Source organism: Carcharodon carcharias, chromosome 12 (assembly GCF_017639515.1).
Source record: "Carcharodon carcharias isolate sCarCar2 chromosome 12, sCarCar2.pri, whole genome shotgun sequence".
NCBI lineage: Eukaryota > Metazoa > Chordata > Chondrichthyes > Lamniformes > Lamnidae > Carcharodon > Carcharodon carcharias.
In genome coordinates this window covers 83,231,816-83,253,378 of record NC_054478.1, presented here as the reverse complement: position 1 = coordinate 83,253,378, position 21,563 = coordinate 83,231,816, and the positions used below count along the sequence as shown (strand labels likewise).

General features: G+C 49.6%; 1 protein-coding gene across 1 annotated transcript in view; it reads left to right on the top strand.

Annotated features, from left to right (window-relative positions):
- Positions 1 to 1,420: 1,420 nt before the first annotated feature.
- Positions 1,421 to 21,563, top strand: part of LOC121285323 (ATP synthase F(0) complex subunit C3, mitochondrial-like) — a 32,150-nt gene continuing 12,007 nt past the window's right edge. Inside the window, exons 1-4 of the mRNA XM_041201795.1 lie at positions 1,421 to 1,442; positions 5,235 to 5,319; positions 21,120 to 21,198; positions 21,299 to 21,376. Of these exons, the coding sequence (XP_041057729.1) occupies positions 1,436 to 1,442; positions 5,235 to 5,319; positions 21,120 to 21,198; positions 21,299 to 21,376 (249 nt within the window). The 5' untranslated portion in view covers positions 1,421 to 1,435. The remainder of the gene's footprint in view (positions 1,443 to 5,234; positions 5,320 to 21,119; positions 21,199 to 21,298; positions 21,377 to 21,563) is intronic.

The following is a 21,563-nucleotide window of genomic DNA, read 5'->3' as shown; positions in this document are numbered from 1 at the left end:
CTACAGCAAATGACCCTTTGCAACTGGGGAAACCCAACCATGGCCCCGAAGGTGCATGCCCTCTAGGGCTGACTCGCCTTACCTGTTGTGAACTTGATATATTGGGCAGCCTGATAATATGTGGCATCCATGATCTCTTTTCTTCGGTAAAGGGCAGCTGACTGAGAGATGCCACATGGTTCCTGGACCAATCCTCTGGCAAAAAAGTTGGTTAAACATTACCTTTAAGGTGACAGGCATTGGGTGGTTGCCATTTTCCGGTGGTATCGACTCCTGTTCTATTATGCCATATAGGTCTACCACCACCTCCCTGAAAAGGTGCAGTTTGTGTTGACATTGGTGTTCAGATGTCTCAATGAAGCTGAGCCTCTGCTGGGATACCGTCTGAATCAGGTAGACACCAAGCTGTCCTTGTTGCCCCATGCACCCTCCTCCTCCATCTCCAATGACTTCTTCATGCTGCTGGAGCTCCCCTGGCCACTGCACAGCTACATGTGGCTGTTCATCCATCTCTGAGCCACTCTCCTCCTCACTGGAAGCATCTGAGCCTGAAAGCACTAATCCTATCACCAGGTGAACTTTCCATAACTTGGGCCTCCCAGGGACCTTTATCTTACATATGAACATATGAATTAGGAGCAGGAGTAGGCCATTTGACCCCTCAAGCCTGCTCTACCATTCAATAAGATCATGGCTGGTCTAACCTCAACTCCATCTTCCTGCCTACCTCCGATAACCTTTCACACCCCTTATTAATCAAAAATCTATCTAGCTCTGCCTTAAAAATATTCAAAGTCACTACTTCCACCACCTTTTGATGGAGAGCTCAAGGCTCACAACCCTCTGAGAGAAAGAATTTCTCCTCATCTCTGCCTTAAATGAGCGACCGGTTATTTTTAAACAGTGACCCTTAGTTCCAGATTCTCCCACAAGGGAAAACATCCACCCTGTCAAGACCCCTCAGGATCTTAAAGGTTTCAATTAAGTTGTCTCTCATTCTTCTAAATTCTACTGCTGCCAGTGGTTACTTAGGACCTAGGAGACACCTTTCCAGCAGCAAATCACTTTAGCCCCACCTTCTGCAGAGTCACCCAACGTAATAGCCTGACACACACTGCAAACTCTTTACAGATCATAGAATTGTTACGATGGGGAAGGAGGCCATTTATCCCTCAACTCTGCTGGTGCTGATAGCTTGCCTTGTTCCAGTAGGTGAGCCTCTGAACCACGTGCCACTGGTAAGGTTAGAATCACCTGGGAAAATCCAAGTCTATTGGGTCCTTAAGTGTGCTAAGTATCTGCGCATCTCAGATCAGTCAGCCAGTGATCCACCACTCCGGCAACTTTTGCAAAAATCGGCTGATGGCAGGAAGATGCCAGGGAGCCTGCCTGATGCAGGCCCATGGTGTTTTAGCAGTTCCACCATCTCCTTCCCATGTCTGGTAAAAATCAGTGTTTCTGTAAGGGAGCAACTTATGACATTGATGATGATAGGTCGAGCAGAGGTGACTCTTTGGTTAATGGATAAAGCATGCAATAAGTTAGGTCTCATGGAGGAAACGTTCCAATGAGAACTGTGAGAGGAAATAGAAGGATTGGTGGGAGTTGAAAAGGAACATTAGGAGGGTAACTCTAATTCCAATTCGTTCGTTATATTTTTTAACTTCTCAATGGACATAACCTTTAGATTCTCAAAAATAATTTCTATCTGTTCTAGATGGGCACTGGTGTTAAATGTGAACATTTTTGTTAGTACTGTAGCAACGTATACAAAGCCCGGTCTGGACTTTTTACATTTCTGCCTAAGGTTTAATTTAGTTCCCCCGCTCCAATTCTTTCATTAGTATGCAAGTTCAAATTATTCTTGTTATCTGTGAATTCAATCCTGGATGAGCCCCCAAATTTCTGTTATGGCCATGTGAGCAGGTAAAGATGACGGTAACAGGTTTTCTAGTGGATTTAGAAGGATGAAGGTATTTACTCAATGTCTATGTTTAACTATTTCATACTGATTGCAAAGAAACAAGTCTGGCAGGCTTTCTTGAGTTTAAAATTCTTATTGAGCAAAATCCCATCCAGGTAAAGATAGCAAAATATTTGAAAAGGTAAACCTTTTGCAACCTACATTCACACACAAGCATGCAGAAATATACAAGTTAGGTAGTTACTTTCTTAGACAAATTGAAATTCAATGCTGAAAGATAAAGAAATTGAGAGTTCACTGTTTGAGTCCTTGGCTGTGTCGCTGTGGCTGCAGCAGAAATTTTTCGAAGGTCTGTTAGATTCCAGGAGTTGAGTTGAAGCCCATGTAACTGCAATTGCTGGAGATATTTTCTTTTTAATTTGTGGTCTGACTCTTCTGGAAGCTGATGAGTTTTGCACCTGAGGTTCCTATCTATGGAAAATTCATTACCTCTGTGCAGGATTTGTAAACAGTAAGATATGGTGCCTCAACATGGGATAGGAGGGAAGGGAGCTCCTTACTACTACACTGGCAGTTTTCCCAAACTACTCTCTGCTTCTGTCTTTAGCAGCGTGTGTTAAAGAAGTTTCAAAAATGGCTACTTCAGTCACATGACCTCTCCCTCTCCCCTTAATGGTTTCAGAAGGTGTTTGTATATCTGATGTCAGAACCGGCAGTGTTTTTGTTTCATGGCCGGGCTCTTGAGTATATTCTGTAAAGTCCAAGCCATAACCCCGAAATGAGTCATTATCCATCTTGATGAGATAGGAAAATATCTTTCATGTCACTATTGTTCTAGCAGACTTTCTGTTTCTGCTGGAGAGGTAGTCTCATAGAAATATAAATGCTATGTCTAGTCCATTTCGCTTTGAAGTAGTTCTTGACATCTTCAGGTGTGAAGTTCTAGAGAAGGTTGTCATAGCATACTGAATTGTATTCCACATTGAAACTTTCCAGAATCTGGTCACTGGCAATACCAGATTTAGGTGATTTGTAGTGGCCATCTTTTCTTGTCTTTAAAAAGCCCTTTTTAAACAGTTCAGTATGTTTGGTCAGCCAGTGGAATTACAGATTAATATCACTCATGTTTAAGTCACATCATTGTGACACTCTACACTGCTCTAAAGTAAATAACCCCAGATCTTTAAGTTTATTTGAGTAACCAAGGTTTACTCTCCTCGCTCTCCTCTGAACCTTTCCCAAAACTGTTACATCACTTATTGTGTGAGGTGATCAAAACTGGATGCTGAACTCCAGATGTGGTCTAACCAATAACCTGTGTTACAACTGAATGGTGTCCTTTAATTTGCACTGAATGGTTCTATTGATGTAATGCAATAACTGGCTTGTCTTGGCTATGACTTCTGTGCATTAATCATTAACTTTCAGTTATCTGTGCACAATAATACATTGATCCTTTTCTCTCTCAACTGTTTTCAGTATCATTCCATGTAAATGTTAAGTATATTCTCTGCTGGTCCTAGCTACATCTGTTACTGACTATCATACTTTTATTCCCCTTGTTTTGCACTCACCAACAAAAGGAAACAATTTCTCCACATCCACCCTATCAAACCCTTCGTAATCTTAAAGAACTCTACAAGTTCTCCTCTTTTCCAGAGAAGAACCCCAAACTTGCTCAATCATTCCTGATAATTGTATCCCCAGATTTGGTAACAACCTTTAAATCTTCTCTGTACTTTTTATTGTACTTTAGCAACAACATCTTGCATTTATATAGTGCCTTAAATGTAGTAACAACATCTGAAGGCACTTTGATTATGGCACAGCGAATGGTAAATGCTGATCTGTTCAAATCCCAGAGGGAAACTTAAAACAACTGCCGCAGCTATTTTACAATTTGTAGTTATTTTGAGATGCATGCCTTGAATTCAGTAGTAATAAGACCACCGAGTCTTACAAAATTAAATTAAACCTTTATTAATAAAAACAATTATTTTAAGCACATATAGATTTACAAATTACTACTATGCTAACTCCTAGCTCCCCAAGTTAATCTAACTCCCAGTTACACCTCCATTAAGGCAAGAGTAAAACACAGATTTTAAAAGACCCAGGCAAAGTAACACGATACTTTGAATTTGACTGTTCAGAGTGAGTTTTCTTCACTTCAGTTTGTGTAGACAGCAATTTGAAGCTTAGAGGCTAGAGGCTTTTCACACTTGTTAGATCTTAGAATTCCTTCCTCTTACAACACACCTGTATAAAGGAGATGAGGTTTTCTTCCTCTTTAGTGTAAATCCCATTGTCGCAGTATGTCTTTTCAACCTTACTTTAATGATAAAAATATTCCATTTTATCAGTAAGCTTTGGGAAAAACAAACACAGTTTGCCTTCTGGTTAAGTGTAACATTTTATCACCTCTTTTGAAATTCAAGTTACTCTGGTTTATCTGAAAATGCAACTTTTCCCTTTACACCTCACATTCTAAAACTTCAACCATGTTTATCCATTTAACATTTCAAACCTAGCTTCTCTTGATACATCAAAGCCCTCAGACCAGCTGTCTTTAATTCAATTAAGTCCCACACAGAAACGCACACTATTCCTATCTTACAATAAGTTCCAATAACGTTCTGAAAAATTATATTTTATTATCAACTTCACAACTGTTAAGTAGCCTTTCGATATCCTTCGTGTAGCATGGAGACCAGAACTCCCTATAGTACTTCAACTGTGATTCAACCAATATTTTTCTGAATTTTTGCAAATCTTGTTGGAGTGCTGTGAAACGTATCAATTGTTGGTCAGCAACGAGTATTTTAAGCAGTGGTCATCTCCGATAGAGCTACCTAAAAACTAAAGCAGAAAAAAGCGTGTTGAGGTAAAACATTTTAATTTTAAATATTTAAAAAAAATCTAAACATTCGGAAACCTGTTTTGGCCAGAAACAATGTTGCTGCAATTCCAAGTAGTTGATTGTGAGCTCCTTTTGAGCTCTTTGTGAAAGATGCATTTAATAAGACACAGATTTAATGGTTTTTATGACAGTAAATGTACAGCTGAGCTGAGCTGACCTTGGCCAGTCCTTCTCCCGATCCAGGCGGTTTCCTCAATGCACTGAGACGCCTGCGCGGATTCTTGCTCTGGGTTTTTTTTTTGCCGGTAGGTAGAGCTGGGTTCAGGGCGGGTGGAATTAATCGTTACCGCTCCGAAAATATTAGTTTACACCCTCTCCTCTAAATACTGTTCGTTTCTCTGACTTTCGTATGAACGTTGTGCTGTCACTCAGTTTGTCCTTTCCCCGCAGGTTTCGCCTGGGCACTGTCCGGATTTGACCCCTTTTCACCGCTGCCATGTTCACCGCCGCTAAACTGGTGCCGGCCGCAGCAGCGGTAAGTGACCGTCAGGCGAGAGGCTGTGTCTTTGCCTCGCAGGAGCGCCGTGGGGGGGGGGGGGGGGTGGGGAATGCTCCGTCCCCTCCATGTAGGAAGCCATTCCCAATGGGAAGTGCTGCTCCCTCTCGTTCTAGGCCCAAGGATTTGTGTTTCTCGCCTTTTCTTTCCGGGCTGTGATCTTAATGTCAGTTGAAAGGGCGTTGCTCAGTCAGGGTTGATTAATAATGGTAAAAACAAAAAAACTGCGGATGCTGGAAATCCAAAACAAAAACAGAATTACCTGGAAAAACTCAGCAGGTCTGGCAGCATCGGCGGAGAAGAAAAGAGTTGACGTTTCGAGTCCTCATGACCCTTCGACAGAACTTGAGTTCGAGTCCAGGAAAGAGCTGAAATATAAGCTGGTTTAAGGTGTGTGTGTGGGGGGCGGAGAGATAGAGAGACAGAGAGGTGGAGGGGGTTGGTGTGGTTGTAGCGACAAACAAGCAGTGATAGAAGCAGATCATCAAAAGATGTCAACAACAATAGTACAATAGAACACATAGGTGTTAAAGTTAAAGTTGGTGATATTATCTAAACGAATGTGCTAATTAAGAATGGATGGTAGGGCACTCAAGGTATAGCTCTAGTGGGTTTTTTTTATATATAATGGAAATAGGTGGGAAAAGGAAAATCTTTATAATTTATTGGGAAAAAAAAAAGGAAGGGGGAAACAGAAAGGGGGTGGGGATGGGGGAGGGGACTCACGACCTAAAGTTGTTGAATTCAATATTCAGTCCGGAAGGCTGTAAAGTCCCTAGTCGGAAGATGAGGTGTTGTTCCTCCAGTTTGCGTTGGGCTTCACTGGAACAATGCAGCAAGCCAAGGACAGACATGTGGGCAAGAGAGCAGGGTGGAGTGTTAAAATGGCAAGCGACAGGGAGGTTTGGGTCATTCTTGTGGACAGACCGCAGGTGTTCTGCAAAGCGGTCGCCCAGTTTACGTTTGGTCTCTCCAATGTAGAGGAGACCACATTGGGAGCAACGAATGCAGTAGACTAAGTTGGGGGAAATGCAAGTGAAATGCTGCTTCACTTGAAAGGAGTGTTTGGGTCCTTGGACGGTGAGGAGAGAGGAAGTGAAGGGGCAGGTGTTGCATCTTTTGCGTGGGCAAGGGGTTGTGCCATAGGAGGGGGTTGAGGAGTAGGGGGTGATGGAGGAGTGGACCAGGGTGTCCCGGAGGGAGCGATCCCTACGGAATGCCGATAAGGGGGGTGAAGGGAAGATGTGTTTGGTAGTGGCATCATGCTGGAGTTGGCGGAAATGGCGGAGGATGATCCTTTGAATGCGGAGGCTGGTGGGGTGATAAGTGAGGACAAGGGGGACCCTGTCATGTTTCTGGGAGGGAGGAGAAGGAGTGAGGGCGGATGCGCGGGAGATGGGCCGGACACGGTTGAGGGCCCTGTCAACGACCGTGGGTGGAAAACCTCGGTTAAGGAAGAAGGAGGACATGTCAGAGGAACTGTTTTTGAATGTAGCATCATCGGAACAGATGCGACGGAGGCGAAGGAACTGAGAGAATGGGATGGAGTCCTTACAGGAAGTGGGGTGTGAGGAGCTGTAGTCGAGATAGCTGTGGGTGTCGGTGGGTTTGTAATGGATATTGGTGGACAGTCTATCACCAGAGATTGAGACAGAGAGGTCAAGGAAGGGAAGGGAAGTGTCAGAGATGGACCACGTGAAAATGATGGAGGGGTGGAGATTGGAAGCAAAATTAATAAATTTTTCCAAGTCCTGACGAGAGCATGAAGCAGCACCGAAATAATCATCGATGTACCGGAGAAAGAGTTGTGGAAGGGGGCCGGAGTAGGACTGCAACAAGGAATGTTCCACATACCCCATAAAGAGACAGGCATATTTCAGCTCTTTCCTGGACTCGAACTCAAGTTCTGTCGAAGGGTCATGAGGACTCGAAACGTCAACTCTTTTCTTCTCCGCCGATGCTGCCAGACCTGCTGAGTTTTTCCAGGTAATTCTGTTTTTGATTAATAATGGGGTGGGTTAGGTGTAGGATCGCTTTCATGGCAGATATGCTTGTTCTCGTTGACGATTAATAGATTTGGATGAATTTATAGTAAAGCTGTCTGCGGTCGGGAAGTGATTGGCACTTGAAACTCAAACTCATGTGACAAACTGTGGAAATGAGATACATCTGTCCTTGCAAATGGTTACAAAAGCCGTGTAAATTTAAAGGTACTCTGAAGTATTGATCTATTGTAAAACCCTGGAGGCTTGGGCATTTCTGTGGAAGTCAGAGACATAGATTGGAGTTTGCCTCTATATTCACAGGAAATTTTGCAGTTAACGTTAGTTGAATGTGAGATAAAAACAAAAAACTGCGGGTGCTGGAAATCCAAAACAAAAACAGAATTACCTGGAAAAACTCAGCAGGTCTGGCAGCATCGGCGGAGAAGAAAAGAGTTGACGTTTCGAGTCCTCATGACCCTTAGCAGAACTGGGTGAATCCAAGGAGAGGGGTGAAATATAAGCTGGTTTAAGGTGGGGGGAGAGAAGTGGAGGGGGGTTGGTGTGGTTGTAGGGACAAGCAAGCAGTGATAGGAGCAATAATCAAAAGATGTCCCAGACAAAAGAACACAGGTGTTGAAGTTGGTGATATTATCTAAACGAATGTGCTAATTAAGAATGGATGGTAGGGCACTCAAGGTATAGCTCTAGTGGGCTTGGCCTAAATAGCCAAGTGGTTATGGTACTGGGTTTGTTAACCCCAAGATCAAGAGTTCAAATCTCACAATGGCAAACAATGTAACTTCGCTTGGCCTAAATAGCCAAGTGGTTATGGTACGGGGTTTGTTAACCCCAAGATCATGAGTTCAAATCTCACAATGGCTAAATAGCCAAGTGGTTATGGTATTGGGTTTGTAACCCCCAGATCAAGTGTTCAAATCTCACAATGGCAAACTATGGAACAATGTGACTTCATCTGAAACAGATGGAAACAGGTTTGTACTCGAAAGAGTATCAAGTGTTCATTTTCTTAACGATCTCGTGGAGGTAATTGTGGATTCAGTTTGTTTCCTGATACTGAGGAGAGAACGTTGTGGTGTTGGTGTTGCTGCTCCTCAGTGTTTCAACTGTTTCTGCTGCTGCCTTTGGGGTTGTTGCTTCTGCTGTGTGCTGCTGCTCCTCCAGTGCTGCTGCTGCCTTGCCCCTGTGGTGCCAAAGGAGAGAGAGGGAGAGAAGAGAACAGTTGCTGCTGTTGCTACAGGACAGGAAGGCCAGGAGGCCAGGACTGAGTTGAAAAACAACATCCTAGGTGGGTGTCTGAACTGTGTATTTTTGTTTAAGGTGGGGGCAATTAAGGACTGTGTTTTGTAGGGGGAGGCAAGAAGACTGCCAGAGGAGTTGGGGAAGGAAGAGAGGGAGGGTGTGTGTGTGTGCTGAAACCATCTTTCTGCCACCCCTCCCCCCAACCCAGCCCTTTTCCCAGTAAGGCCAGCAATAGCTGGTGAAGACATCGCCTCCCCCTGCCTGAAGAACATCAGGCCCCCACCCACCGTCCATCCACCATCGAGGACACCCACCTGGACATTTACCTCTTTCCCTCCTGTGCCTCCCTGTCTTTTACTCCTCTTCCTCCTCTCCTCTCCTGCCTAAAAGAGGGGAGGTTGTTTCTACCTCTCTCCCCCACCCCCTTTCCTCAAACAAAATGGCCAATCCTTCCCGGGGTGGGCGTGGCTCTGGCCCTAAGGCCAATTCACCATCGCCTGTGGCCGGGCCCTCGAGGGCTAATATGGAGGCGGTTTTGTCACCGGTGGCAGGGCCTCAAAAAAAGAAAACCTATGCGGGGGTGGTTGCTTCTGCGGCTCCAGCTGCTCCCGCTGCCCTGTCACCATTCCGCCTCCTGACCAGGGCCCTTGGGGTAAAGAGCTATGCTCACCCTGAAATGACAATAGAGGCATGCGTAAAGGCTATGGCTGGGGTCATCGGCCCCTCAGCCATTGTCGCGGCCTCTAAAATGTATGGGAAGGCCATATTCTTCTTGAGGTCCGAGCGGGCGGTGCACCTCGCCCTGCAAAAAGGACTCACTGTGGGCGGGACTTTTCTGGCGGTGGACCCCCTTGAGGCCACCGCCCAGAGAATTATTATTTCGAACGTCCCGCCTATTCTATCCAGTGAGCTCCTCCTCCCCCACCTTAATAAATTGGGGGAGGTCAGGTCGGGGGTTGTGCCAATCCCGCTCGGCCTCAAAGACTCGGCCCTCCGCCATGTGTACTCCTTCCGGCGCCAGGTATTTGTCCGCTTGGCCCAGGAGGAGTGCCTGGAGGGGGCCTTCATTATCAATTTTGAGGGGACTGCCTATCGGGTCTTCTGGACCGTGGAGGGCGTGCGGTGCCATGCTTGTAAGGAGGCGGGGCACGTGAGGAAGAACTGCCCCGCCTCCAAGGCCACGAGCCCCACCCAAGCGGCCACGGCTGGCACCGCCCCTCCTCCCCCCACCACCACTCCATCTCCCTCCCCGCAAGGGGAAGCGACGCCGGCGGCCACTGCCATCTCGGCTGCCGGTGAGGCGGGGGGAGAGCCCCCGCGCCGTAAGAAGGCGCGGAGGAAGACCCGCAACCTGGAGGCGGCCCCTGAAACGCCCCAAAACCCTCAAACACCTGCAAGCACCGGCTCGGGGGAAAAGACATCATCCGGCCCCGGCGTCGTGTCCGCGTGTGCTCCCGGGCCCGTGGGTGCTAAGGCGCCGAGTGCTGGGCCCGGCGTCGTCCCTGCGCGTGCTCCCGGGGCCGGCGGGGAAAAGACGCGGGACCCCGAGCCGGGGAATCTAACGCCCAAAACCCAGAGGGTGGAGTGTCCGGGAGGGCTGGACAAGGAGGAGGGGGCCTCGGAAATGGAGGTCTCCCTAGCCCCCAGCCTGACCCGGAAGAGACGTCACGCTTCGGAGGAGGAGGTGGGTGATGCCCAAACTGAAGAAGTTGGGTGTGTCCCTTCCCCCGATGAAGAGGTGGTGGCGTCTCCACCAAGTAAAATCTCGCCCTGTCCTCTGTGGGAACTCAAAACCCCTGCACCGACTCCCACCACTGTTACCCCCGTCAACCTGCTGCAGTCCCCTGAACAGGGCCCCTCGGGGGTCACTGAAGGCACCTCCCTTGAGGTGGTGCCCGACTCAGGAACCCTCGATACCCCCGAGGTACCTTCTGGCTCGTCGGGGGACTGTAGCTTTCAAAATTTAAAAAATGTTAACGGGTCATTGGGTGGCGGCGAAAAGGAAGGCCTTCCCGCTCCCTCCCAAACCTTAGCACCGGGCGTCCTAGTTTTGGGTCAGGAGCTTGTCCTGAGCTCCCCGGACGACCCGGTGCCGGGAGGAGAGCGGGCATCAGAACTGCCGCTGCCCTCTGACCCAAAACGTTTAGAGGAGACCAGAGAGGACCCCTCTGGCCTTGATCCTTGGGGTGGGATCGAGGTACAGGTGGGGCCAGCTGGCAGCTCCGAATCAGCCCCCGTACTCAATGCGGGGGAGGGGTCGGAAGCTGGAGGCGACGACCTGGAGGAGGACGGGGTGTCTGTGGTGAGCGCTGGAGATTACGCTGAGTCGCTCTCAAGCGAGGTGGTGGATCCCCTGGTGCCCTCCACTGACTCCCCCCTCATCCCCCCAAGGGAACTCCGGGACTTTTTGGCGAGTCATTGCGGTCGCCGAGACAGGGTTCAGTTGGCCTTGGACCGGTGGCATTCTTTTCCGCTGGTGTTCTGGTCCACTCGCGAGGCTCTCAAGTCTCCTGAGTTGGATAGGAACGCGCGGCGGAGGGTCCAAACGTTTCTCGCTGGGCTCCTGAAGGAGAGGAAGGACTAAAAAGTCCTCTTCTTTTTAATGACTTAAGGTGAAGGTTTGATGTACCTTTGACAATGAAGACGACTATAGCCAGCCTCAACATCCGCGGCAGCAGGGCCGCACAGCGCAGTTTCCAGAACTTCTCGGTCCTCAGGGACGGGAAGTATGCGTTGTGCTTCCTGCAAGAAACCCATACCGTTCCGGGAGACGAAGCCACGTGGCTCCTGGAGTGGCGAGGGGGGGTCTACATGAGTCACCTAGCCTCCAATTCTGGCGGGGTGGCTATCTTGTTGGCCCCGCATTTTCAGCCGGAGATCTTGGGGGTCAAGGAGCCGGTGCCAGGCCGGTTGCTGCACCTGACTGTGCGTCTGGGGGGGGGCAGTGCTTCACTTTGTGAATGTGTACGCTCCCCTGGGCACGCAGCAGCAAGCGAGCTTCTTTGAAGAAGTGTCCACTCATCTCGGCTCCATCGACGCTGGCGAGTGCATCGTCCTCGGGGGGGATTTCAATTGCACCCTCGGGGTCCGGGACCGTCACGGTACCCCGCACTGCACGCGAGGTGTGAGTAAGTTGCGGGACCTGGTCAGGTCCTTCGACTTAGTGGACGTCTGGCGAAATCTCCATCCTGACTCCAGCGTGTTCACCTTTGTGTCACCTGGAGTCGGAGCGTCCAGACTCGACCGCCTTTACGTTTCGAAGGCGTACGTGTCCTGCGTTCCGGCTGCTTCTATACAGCAGGTTCCGTGCACGGACCACCGTCTGGTGTGGGCGGAGCTCACTTCATTCTGCGCTCGGACGGGGTCCGCGTACTGGCATTTTAATAACCTGTTGTTGGAAGACCAGCGGTTCCTGGACTCGTTCCGTCGCTTCTGGGCCGGCTGGAGAAGGAAGCGGGGAGGCTTCCCCTCCTTGAGGCTATGGCGGGACGTGGGCAAGACTCACGTCCGAGTTTTCTGTCAAGAGTACGCGAAGGGGTCGACAAAGAGACGCAAATCCAAGGTCGAGGAGTTGGAGAAGGAGGTGCTCGACCTGGAGGCACGTCTCCGTCAGCCCGACGCGGACCCGGCCCTGCGGTCGGTGTACGATGAGAAGAAGGGCGCGCTGCGGGACCTGCAACTGGTCGGGTCTCGGGGCGCGTTCGTGAGGTCGCGGATCTGTTTCCTTAAGGAGATGGACCGCGGCTCTCCCTTCTTCTACTCACTGGAAAAAAGGCACGGGGTCCGTAAGCAGCTCTTTACGCTGCTGGCCGACGACGGATCCCTTGTCTCTGATCCGGAGGGCATCAGGGCCATTGCCCGAGATTACTACACTGCCCTGTTCTCTCCGGATCCGTCCAGTGAGGAAGCTTGCAGAGTTTTGTGGGAGGACCTGCCGCAGGTCGGCCCGGAGTGCGTCGGAAAGCTCGACTCCCCTATAAGTCTGGGGGAGCTGACCGGCGCACTCGACGGTCTTTCTAGGGGCAAAACCCCGGGACTAGACGGGCTGACCGTGGAGTTCTTCAGGGCGTTCTGGGACGTCTTGGGGAGCGACTTCGCGGGGGTCCTGGGGGAGAGCATTGCTACCGGGGAGATGCCCCTTTCGTGGCGCAGGGCCGTGATTGCCCTGCTGCCGAAGAAGGGGGATCTCCGCCTTCTTAAAAACTGGCGCCCGGTCTCCCTCCTCAGCACGGACTACAAAATCTTCGCCCGAGCCATGTCTTCTCGGCTCGGCACCGTGCTGGACCACATGATCCACCCTGATCAGTCCTACACCGTCCCGGACTGAACCATTTATGATAACATCCATCTGGTCCGGGACATCATCCACCATTCCCAGAGGGCTGGTCTGTCGAGCGCCTTCCTGTCTCTCGATCAGGAGAAGGCGTTCGACAGGGTGGATCACGAATACTTACTCGGAACTCTGCGAGCTTTCGGGTTCGGGACGCATTTTGTCGCCCGGATCCGACTTCTGTACACCGCCGCGGAGTGTCTAGTGAAGGTTAACGGGTCCCTGACGGCGCCCCTTCGCTTTGGGAGAGGGGTACGTCAGGGCTGCCCCCTGTCTGGCCAGTTGTATTCTATTTGCGTGGAGCCTTTCCTGCGCCTCTTGCGGAGGAGGTTGTCGGGATTGGTTCTGCGCGGGCCGGGCATCGGGGTGGTCCTTTCGGCTTACGCCGATGATGTGCTCCTTATGTTTAGTGACCCGGCTGACCTGCGGAGGATGCGCGAGTGCCAGGAGGTCTACTCTGCCGCTTTTTCTGCCAGGATCAACTGGGGTAAATGTTCTGGACTCCTGGTCGGTCAGTGGCAGATGGATCCCCTACCCGAGGAGCTCAGGCCTTTCACCTGGAGCAGGACCAGCCTCCTCTACCTGGGGGTCCATCTCTGCCCCGCTGAGGAATCCTGGCCGGCAAACTGGCAGGAACTGGAGACGAAAGTCACCGCTCGCCTGCGGCGCTGGACAGGACTGCTCCGAGTGCTATCTTACCGAGGTCGAGTTCTGGTCATAAACCAGCTGATCGCCGCCATGTTGTGGTATCGGCTGGTCACTTTGACCCCTCCCCCGGACTTTGTCACAAGAATCCAGAGATTGTTAGTCGACTTCTTCTGGGACAAAAGATTGCACTGGGTCGCTGCCGAGGTTCTGAGTCTCCCGCTTAGGGAGGGTGGTCAGGCGCTAGTGTGCCTACGCACATAGGTGGCGACTTTCCGCCTTCAGACCCTGCAGCGATACCTCTACGTCGAGCCTCCTCCTAGATGGTGTGCCCTGATGACGTATTTCTTCCGTCAGGTGCACGGCCTGAATTATGACGTGCAGCTCCTGTTTATAGAACAGCTGGGCCTCGGTGGCTCCTTGCAGGCGTTGCCCGTCTTTTACCAGGACCTGATCAAAGTCTGGAAAGTGGTCGCCTCGCGACGCAGCTCTCCCCCGTCAGGAGTAGCGGCTATCGTCAGAGAGCCGCTGCTCAGGAATCCGCCCCTCCGTCCTTTTCAGTGGTTGGCGGAGAGGAGGGCTGTGGCCGCAGGGGTGACCAGGATCGGGGACGTGCTGGGTGGCGGAGGACTGGGCTGGATGCTCCCGCAGGAGTTGGCGCGACGCGCGTCTGTGAGTGTCCAGGTCGCAGCCGATGCCATCCAAGACCTGAGAACGGTCGTGCTCGGACCCGACGTTATTTTGGGTCTTGAGGCGGCCCAGGTGCGCGGTGGTCTTCCGTCTGAGCGTTCCCCTGTTCGGACGGAATTCCACATTGGCCCCAAGCCCCGAACCCTCCCTCGGGTGCTGGTGCCCCGCAATATGAGCCGCCTCGGGGACATGCCCTCTGTGCCTTTTGGCACGGCAAAGAGGGGCTTTTTGTACGGACTGCTGCTGCACACCTTCCATTTTCTCGCCCTTGTCCGTCGACCGGACACGCCCTGGCGTGCCTTGTTGCCGTCCGGCGGCGGAGGCCCCCGATGGGAGGCCCTCTACGGAGGTGTCCTCCCCCTTTCTATCGGGGACCTGGGTTGGAGGGTGTTGCATGCAGCAGTCCCTTATAATAAGAGGATGCATAGGTTCACGGACTCTCAGGACACATGCCCTTTTTGCGGTCTTGTGGAGTCCGTGGACCATGTATACATAGGGTGTTGTAGGCTGCAGTCCCTTTTTAGTTATTTGAAAAACCTTTTATTGATGTTTTGTTTGCACTTCAGCCCCACGCTCCTGATCTATGGGCACCCGGTGCGGAAGGGGGTCGGGAAGGAGGAGGACCTCCTCGTGAACCTGCTCCTGGGCCTGGCCAGGTTGGCCATTAACAGGTCCAGGCAGCGGGCGATCGACGGGGGAGTCCCGCCCGATTGTTTGTCCCTCTTCCGTGGCTACGTTCGCTGCCGGACGTCCCTGGAGAAGGAGCACGCGGTGTCTGCTGGCACTCTCGAGGCCTTCCGTGCTTGGTGGGCACCGCGGGGACTGGGGTGTTTTGTTGACCCCTTTAATCACATTTTGATTTAAAGTTTGTAAGTTTCCTTTAAACTTTGTTCTTGGTTTTACAGCTGACCTGAATTAGGGGCTGTGCCTGATTTATCCCAAGTTCAGATCTCACAATGGCAAACTGTGAAACAATGTAATTTCATCTGAAATGACAGATGGAAACGTGTTTGTACTCGAAAGAGTTATAGCTCTAGTGGGGGTGGAGGGGGCATAAAAGATTTAAAAATAATGGAAATAGGTGGAAATAGAAAAATTATTGGAAAAAAACAAAAGGAAGGGGGAAGAAACAGAAAGGGGGTGGGGATGGAGGAGGGAGTTCAAGATCTAAAGTTGTTGAATTCAATATTCAGTCCGGAAGGCTGTAAGGTGCCTAGTCGGAAGATGAGGTGCTATTCCTCCAGTTTGCGTTGGGCTTCACTAGAACAATGCAGCAAGCCAAGGACAGACATATGGGCAAGAGAGCAGGGTGGAGTGTTAAAATGGCAACTGACAGGGAGGTTTGGGTCATTCTTGCGGACAGACCGCAGGTGTTCTGCAAAGCGGTCGCCCAGTTTACGTTTGGTCTTTCCACTGTAGAGGAGACCGCATTGGGAGCAACGAATGCAGTAGACTAAGTTGGGGGAAATGCAAGTGAAATGCTGCTTCACTTGAAAGGAGTGTTTGGGCCTTTGGACGGTGAGGAGAGAGGAAGTGAAGGGGCAGGTGTTGCATCTTTTGCGTGGGCATGGGGAGGTGCCATAGATGGGGGTTGAGGAGTAGGGGGTGATGGAGGAGTGGACCAGGGTGTCCCGGAGGGAATGATCACTATGGAATGCCGCCGGGGGGGTGAAGGGAATATGTGTTTGGTAGTGGCATCATGCTGGAGTTGGCGGAAATGGCAGAGGATGATCCTTTGAATGCGGAGGCTGATGGGGTGATAAGTGAGGAGAAGGGGGACCCTATCATGTTTCTGGGAGGGAGGAGAAGGCATAAGGGCGGATGCACGGGAGATGGGCCGGACACGGTTGAGGGCCCTGTCAACGACCGTGGGTGGAAAATCTCGGTTAAGGAAGAAGGAGGATATGTCAGAGGAACTGTTTTTGAAAGTGGCATCATCAGAACAGATGCGACGGAGGCGATGGAACTGAGAGAATGGGATGGAGTCCTTACAGGAAGCGGGGTGTGAGGAGCTGTAGTTGAGGTAGCTGTGGGAGTCCGTAGGCTTGTAATGGATATTGGTGGACAGTCTATCGCCAGAGATTGAGACAGAGAGGTCAAGGAAGGGAAAGGAAGTGTCAGAGCTGGACCACGTGAAAATGATGGAGGGGTGGAGATTGGAAGCAAAATTAATAAATTTTTCCAAGTCCCGATGAGAGCATGAAGCAGCACCGAAGTAATCATTGATGTACCGGAGAAAGAGTTGTGGAAGGGGGCCGGAGTAGGACTGGAACAAGGAATGTTCCACATACCCCATAAAGAGACAGGCATAGCTGGGGCCCATGCGGGTACCCATAGCCACACCTCTTATATGGAGGAAGTGAGAGGAGTTGAAGGAGAAATTGTTCAGTGTGAGAACAAGTTCAGCCAGACGGAGGAGAGTAGTGGTGGATGGGGATTGTTCGGGCCTCTCTTCGAGGAAGAAGCTAAGGGCCCTCAGACCATCCTGGTGGGGGATGGAGGTGTAGAGGGATTGGACGTCCATGTGAAAAGGAAGCGATTGAGGCCAGGGAACTGGAAATTGTTGATGTGATGTAAGGTGTCAGAGGAATCACGGATGTAGGTGGGAAGGGACTGGACAAGGGGAGAGAGAAGGGAGTCAAGATAACGAGAAATGAGTTCTGTGGGGCAGGAGCAAGCTTACACGATCGGTCTACCGGGAAGTTCTGTTTGTGGATTTTGGATAGGAGGTAGAAGCGGGCCGTCTGAGGTTGGGCAACTATCAGGTTGGAAGCTGTGGGAGGAAGATCCCCAGAGGAGATGAGGTCAGTGACAGTCCTGGAAACAATGGCTTGATGATCAGTGGTGGGGTCATGGTCCAGGGAGAGGACGGAGGAAATGTCTGCGAGTTGACGCTCAGTCTCCGTGAGGTAGAGGTCAGTGCGCCAGACAACAACAGCACCACCCTTGTCAGCGGGTTTGATGACAATGTTGGGGTTGGACCTGAGAGAATGGAGTGCAGTAAGTTCAGAGAGGGAGAGAGATTAGAATGTGTGAGAGGAGAAGAGAAATTGAGACGACTAATGTCACGCCGACAGTTCTCAATGGAAAGATCAAGAGAAGGTAAGAATCCAGAGGGAGGGGTCCAGGTGGAGGGAGAATATTGGAGGTGGGTAAAAGGATCCGTTGAACAGGGAGAGGACTCCTGCCCAAAGAAGTGTGCCCGGAGACGAAGACGGCGGAAGAAGAGTTCAGCATCGTGCCAAGCCCGAAATTCATTGAGATGAGGGTGTAAGGGTATGGAACTAAATCCTTTGCTGAGCACTGAACGTTCAGCATCGGAGAGGGGAAGGTCAGGGGGTATAGTGAATACACGGCTGGGGCTGGGATTGGAAGATGGGGTAGGGACGGAGGGACAGGCAGGGGTGGAGGGTCCTAGATGGGTGTTGGTGTCGATGAGTTGCTGGAGCTTGCGTCCTCCGCCATCTCCGCCAACTCCAGCATGATGCCACCACCAAACACATCTTCCCTTCTCCCCCCCGGCAGCATTCCATAGGGATCGTTCCCTCCGGGACACCCTGGTCCACTCCTCCATCACCCCCTACTCCTCAACCCCCATCTATGGCACCTCCCCATGCCCACGCAAAAGATGCAACACCTGCCGCTTCACTTCCTCTCTCCTCACTGTCCAAAGGCCCAAACACTCCTTTCAAGTGAAGCAGCATTTCACTTGCATTTCCCCCAACTTAGTCTACTGCATTCGTTGCTCCCAATGCGGCCTCCTCTACATTGAGAGACCAAACGTAAACTGGGTGACCGCTTTGCAGAACACCTGCATCTGTCCGCAAGAATGACCCAAACCTCCCTGTCGCTTGCCATTTTAACACTCCACCCTGCTCTCTTGCCCACATGTCTGTACTTGCTGCATTGTTCCAGTGAAGCCCAACGCAAACTGGAGGAACAACACCTCATCTTCCGACTAGGGACTTTACAGCCTTCCGGACTGAATATTGAATTCAACAACTTTAGGTCTTGAGCTCCCTCCTCCTTCCCCACCCCCTTTCTGTTTCTTCCCCCTTCCTTTTGTTTTTTCCAATAATTTTTCTTTTCCCACCTATTTCCATTATTTTTAAATCTTTTATGCCCCCCACCCCGACTAGAGCTATACCTTGAGTGCCCTACCATCTATTCTTAATTAGCACATTCGTTTAGATAATATCACCAACTTCAACACCTCTTTGTTCTTTTGTCTGTGACATCTTTTGATTATCTGCTCCTATCACTGCTTGCTTGTCCCTACAACCACAGCCCCCCCTCCACTTCTCTCCCCCCACCCAACTACCACCCCCCCCACCTTAAACCAGCTTATATTTCACCCCTCTCCTTGGATTCACCCAGTTCTGCTGAAGGGTCATGAGGACTCGAAATGTTAACTCTTTTCTTCTCCGCCAATGCTGCCAGACTTGCTGAGTTTTTCCAGGTAATTCTGTTTTTGAGTTAAATGTGAGAGATCATTGTAATAGATGTGGACCCTTGATTTTAGGAATGTGTGCTTGAAAGACAGCCACTGGGTGGAATCTTGTGCCCTCCCCTGTGGTTAGTTTGATGGTGGGGGGCATTTAATTGGGCAGGTGAGTGGGGACCCTGCCACCTTCCCACCACCCACTCTGATTAAGCCTGTGACAGGAAGGCCTGTGGATGGACTTCCCACTCACCAATGGGCCTCCTCCCGCCTTCTCAAAAAGAGGTGATGCAGGCGTCTCGCAGGCTTTCCAAATGGCGGCCAAGATTCCTGTCGCCTACACAAGATTCTGCCCTTTATTTCAAAACTAGGGCTGTTATTGGAGGTGACAAAGGTCTTGTCCTTGGAGGGACGGCTGATGAGAGCCCCATGTTGTGTCTTTTAGGGAAGGCCTGCTGTATTAAGTGCCACTTAGGCACTTAAATAGACAGCAATGGACCTTTCCTGAGATCATGGGCCCCAGGGGTAGCACTGTCGCCCGCTGAGGCTGCCCCTTCCTGATGCCGGGCCCTTCGATCAAGCACTGAGTGCCTTTAAATGAGGGATTTCCCACAGGAGCCCACAAGCAGCCTTACATGGGTTTGCTTGTTATGCTCCCAGCAAGGCGAGCCCCACCCCCCCCAAAAACCAGCTGGGGGTGGGATGAGGCCCAGTGTGCGTATTAATTGTCCACTTAAGGGCCTCAATTGACAGTGGAGCAGAAGGCCATCCACGGGCCTTTCCACCACAGACTCAATTCTGGTGGAGGCAGGTACCCACCTAAACTGTCCTGCCTAATTAAATACCTGCTTGCCACCAAACCTGCCACAAGGGAGGGGATTAAATTCTACCCTAGGTCTGTACTTTTGGGATCATCTAACAAAACTGCCTGCACTATTATTATGGCTGCAGCCAATGTAAACACAGTATCATTATTTTATTTGCCTTTGTTTCTCACTCTCTGCACCAGCGGAAAATAAATGCAGATAGTAGTTTTGTTTTCTTATGACAAGGAAATTTGGTTTGGAGCAAGACTGAAAAGATTGATTCATAGAATGACTTAGCACAGAACAAGGCTATTTGGCCTCTTGTGCCTGTGCTGGCTCTTTGGTAAAGATAGCCAATTAATTCCACTCTTCATAGATCTGTATTTTTTTCCATTTCATGTATTTACCTGGTTCTTTTTTGTGAATCATTATTGATTCTGCTTCAAGCAGCCTTTCAGGCAGTCCAGACTATCATAACTCGCTGCCGTAAAAAATTCTCACTGATTCTTTAGACAGTTATCTTAAATTTGTCCCCTTCGGTTACTGACTCTCCTGTCACTGGAAACAGTTACTCTTTATTTTCTCTGTCCAAACCCTTGATGATTTTGATTGCCTCTATTAAATCTCCCCTTATCCTCTGCAGAAAACAACCGCATCTGTTCTAGACTCTCTAGGTAACTGAAGTCCCACATCCTGGATACTATACTGGTAAATCTCTGAACCCTCTCTGAGGCTCGACTTTCTTTTCTAGAGTGTGGTGTCCAGATTTGGCCACAATACTCCATCGGGGGCCTAACCAGTGATTTTTTTTTAAAAAAAGTTTGGCATAATTTCCTTTCTTTTGTACACTTGCCTGTTTATAAAGCCCAGGATCCCATATCTTATTTAACAGCCTTCTAAACTTGTCCTGCCACCTTCAAAGATTTTTGTACATAAACCCCCAGGTATCTCCACTCTTGTACCCCAATGATACCATTTAGTTTGGATTTATTTTCCTCATTCTTCTTACCAAAATAGCACACTTCTCTGGGTTAAACTGCATTTGCTATTTGTCTGCCATTTGACCTGCCTATGTCCTGAAGTCTGTTACTGTCCTGTTCATGGTTCATTATATTTTTGAGTTTCATCTGAAAACTTTGTAATTATCCCCTCTGTACCTAAGTCCAGATCATTTAATATATATCAAAAAGAGCTGCGTGCCTAATACGGACTCTTGGGGAAATAACACCGTACCTCCCTGCAGTTTGAAATCTCTGCTTTCTGTCTCTTAATTTTGTATCCACATTGCCATTGTCATTTTAATCCTTTTTGCTAACAAGTCTATTATATGGTACTTTATCAAATGCCTTTTGGTCATATATACAACATCAACCACACTACCTTCATCACCTCTCTCAGTTACTTCAACAAATTTGTGCTGTGTCATTTATTAACCTGTACGTCTAAGTAACAATTCATTTTGTATTAGATTATTGTCTCTAAAAGTAATAACGTGCACTTTCTTCCCCCTTCCATCAAGACTTTACTACGCACTGTTCTGACAATGAGGAAAACAATTGACCTGCTTTCTACTTACTGTTCTTGAACTGACCATATGTTCTTCAATTCTTCTCCTTCCATAGTCTGATTGAATTATTGCATTTGGCATTTTCAGCTAGTCAAAGACGAGAAGCCATGGAAGAGTACCTGCATTCTACCAATGTGCGTTTTAGTGCTTACAGTAAACCTGTTGCCTTAAAGTGTCACCTAAAAGATTCTTGACAAGGGTGTTTGGATATGTGACTTTTTTTTTTTAAACTAGGTTCGCTATGGATCTGGAGCTCTTTACAGACCACTTTCCATGTCAGTCATGTTCACACCAGAGGTTCAGTTTGGAAATGTAGGTGAATAAACTTTGTTGTATTTAAATGTATGATGAAATGTTTAAGCAGTGTGCTTAAAAAGTCTTGTCCCTCCCCTTTATTACCTATCTACTTTGGTTGCTCATCCCTTAACCAATGCATCCATAGGATAGGTTACCAACTCCAAAGTTTAGTATTACCAGATGACAACCAGTGTTATCCAAC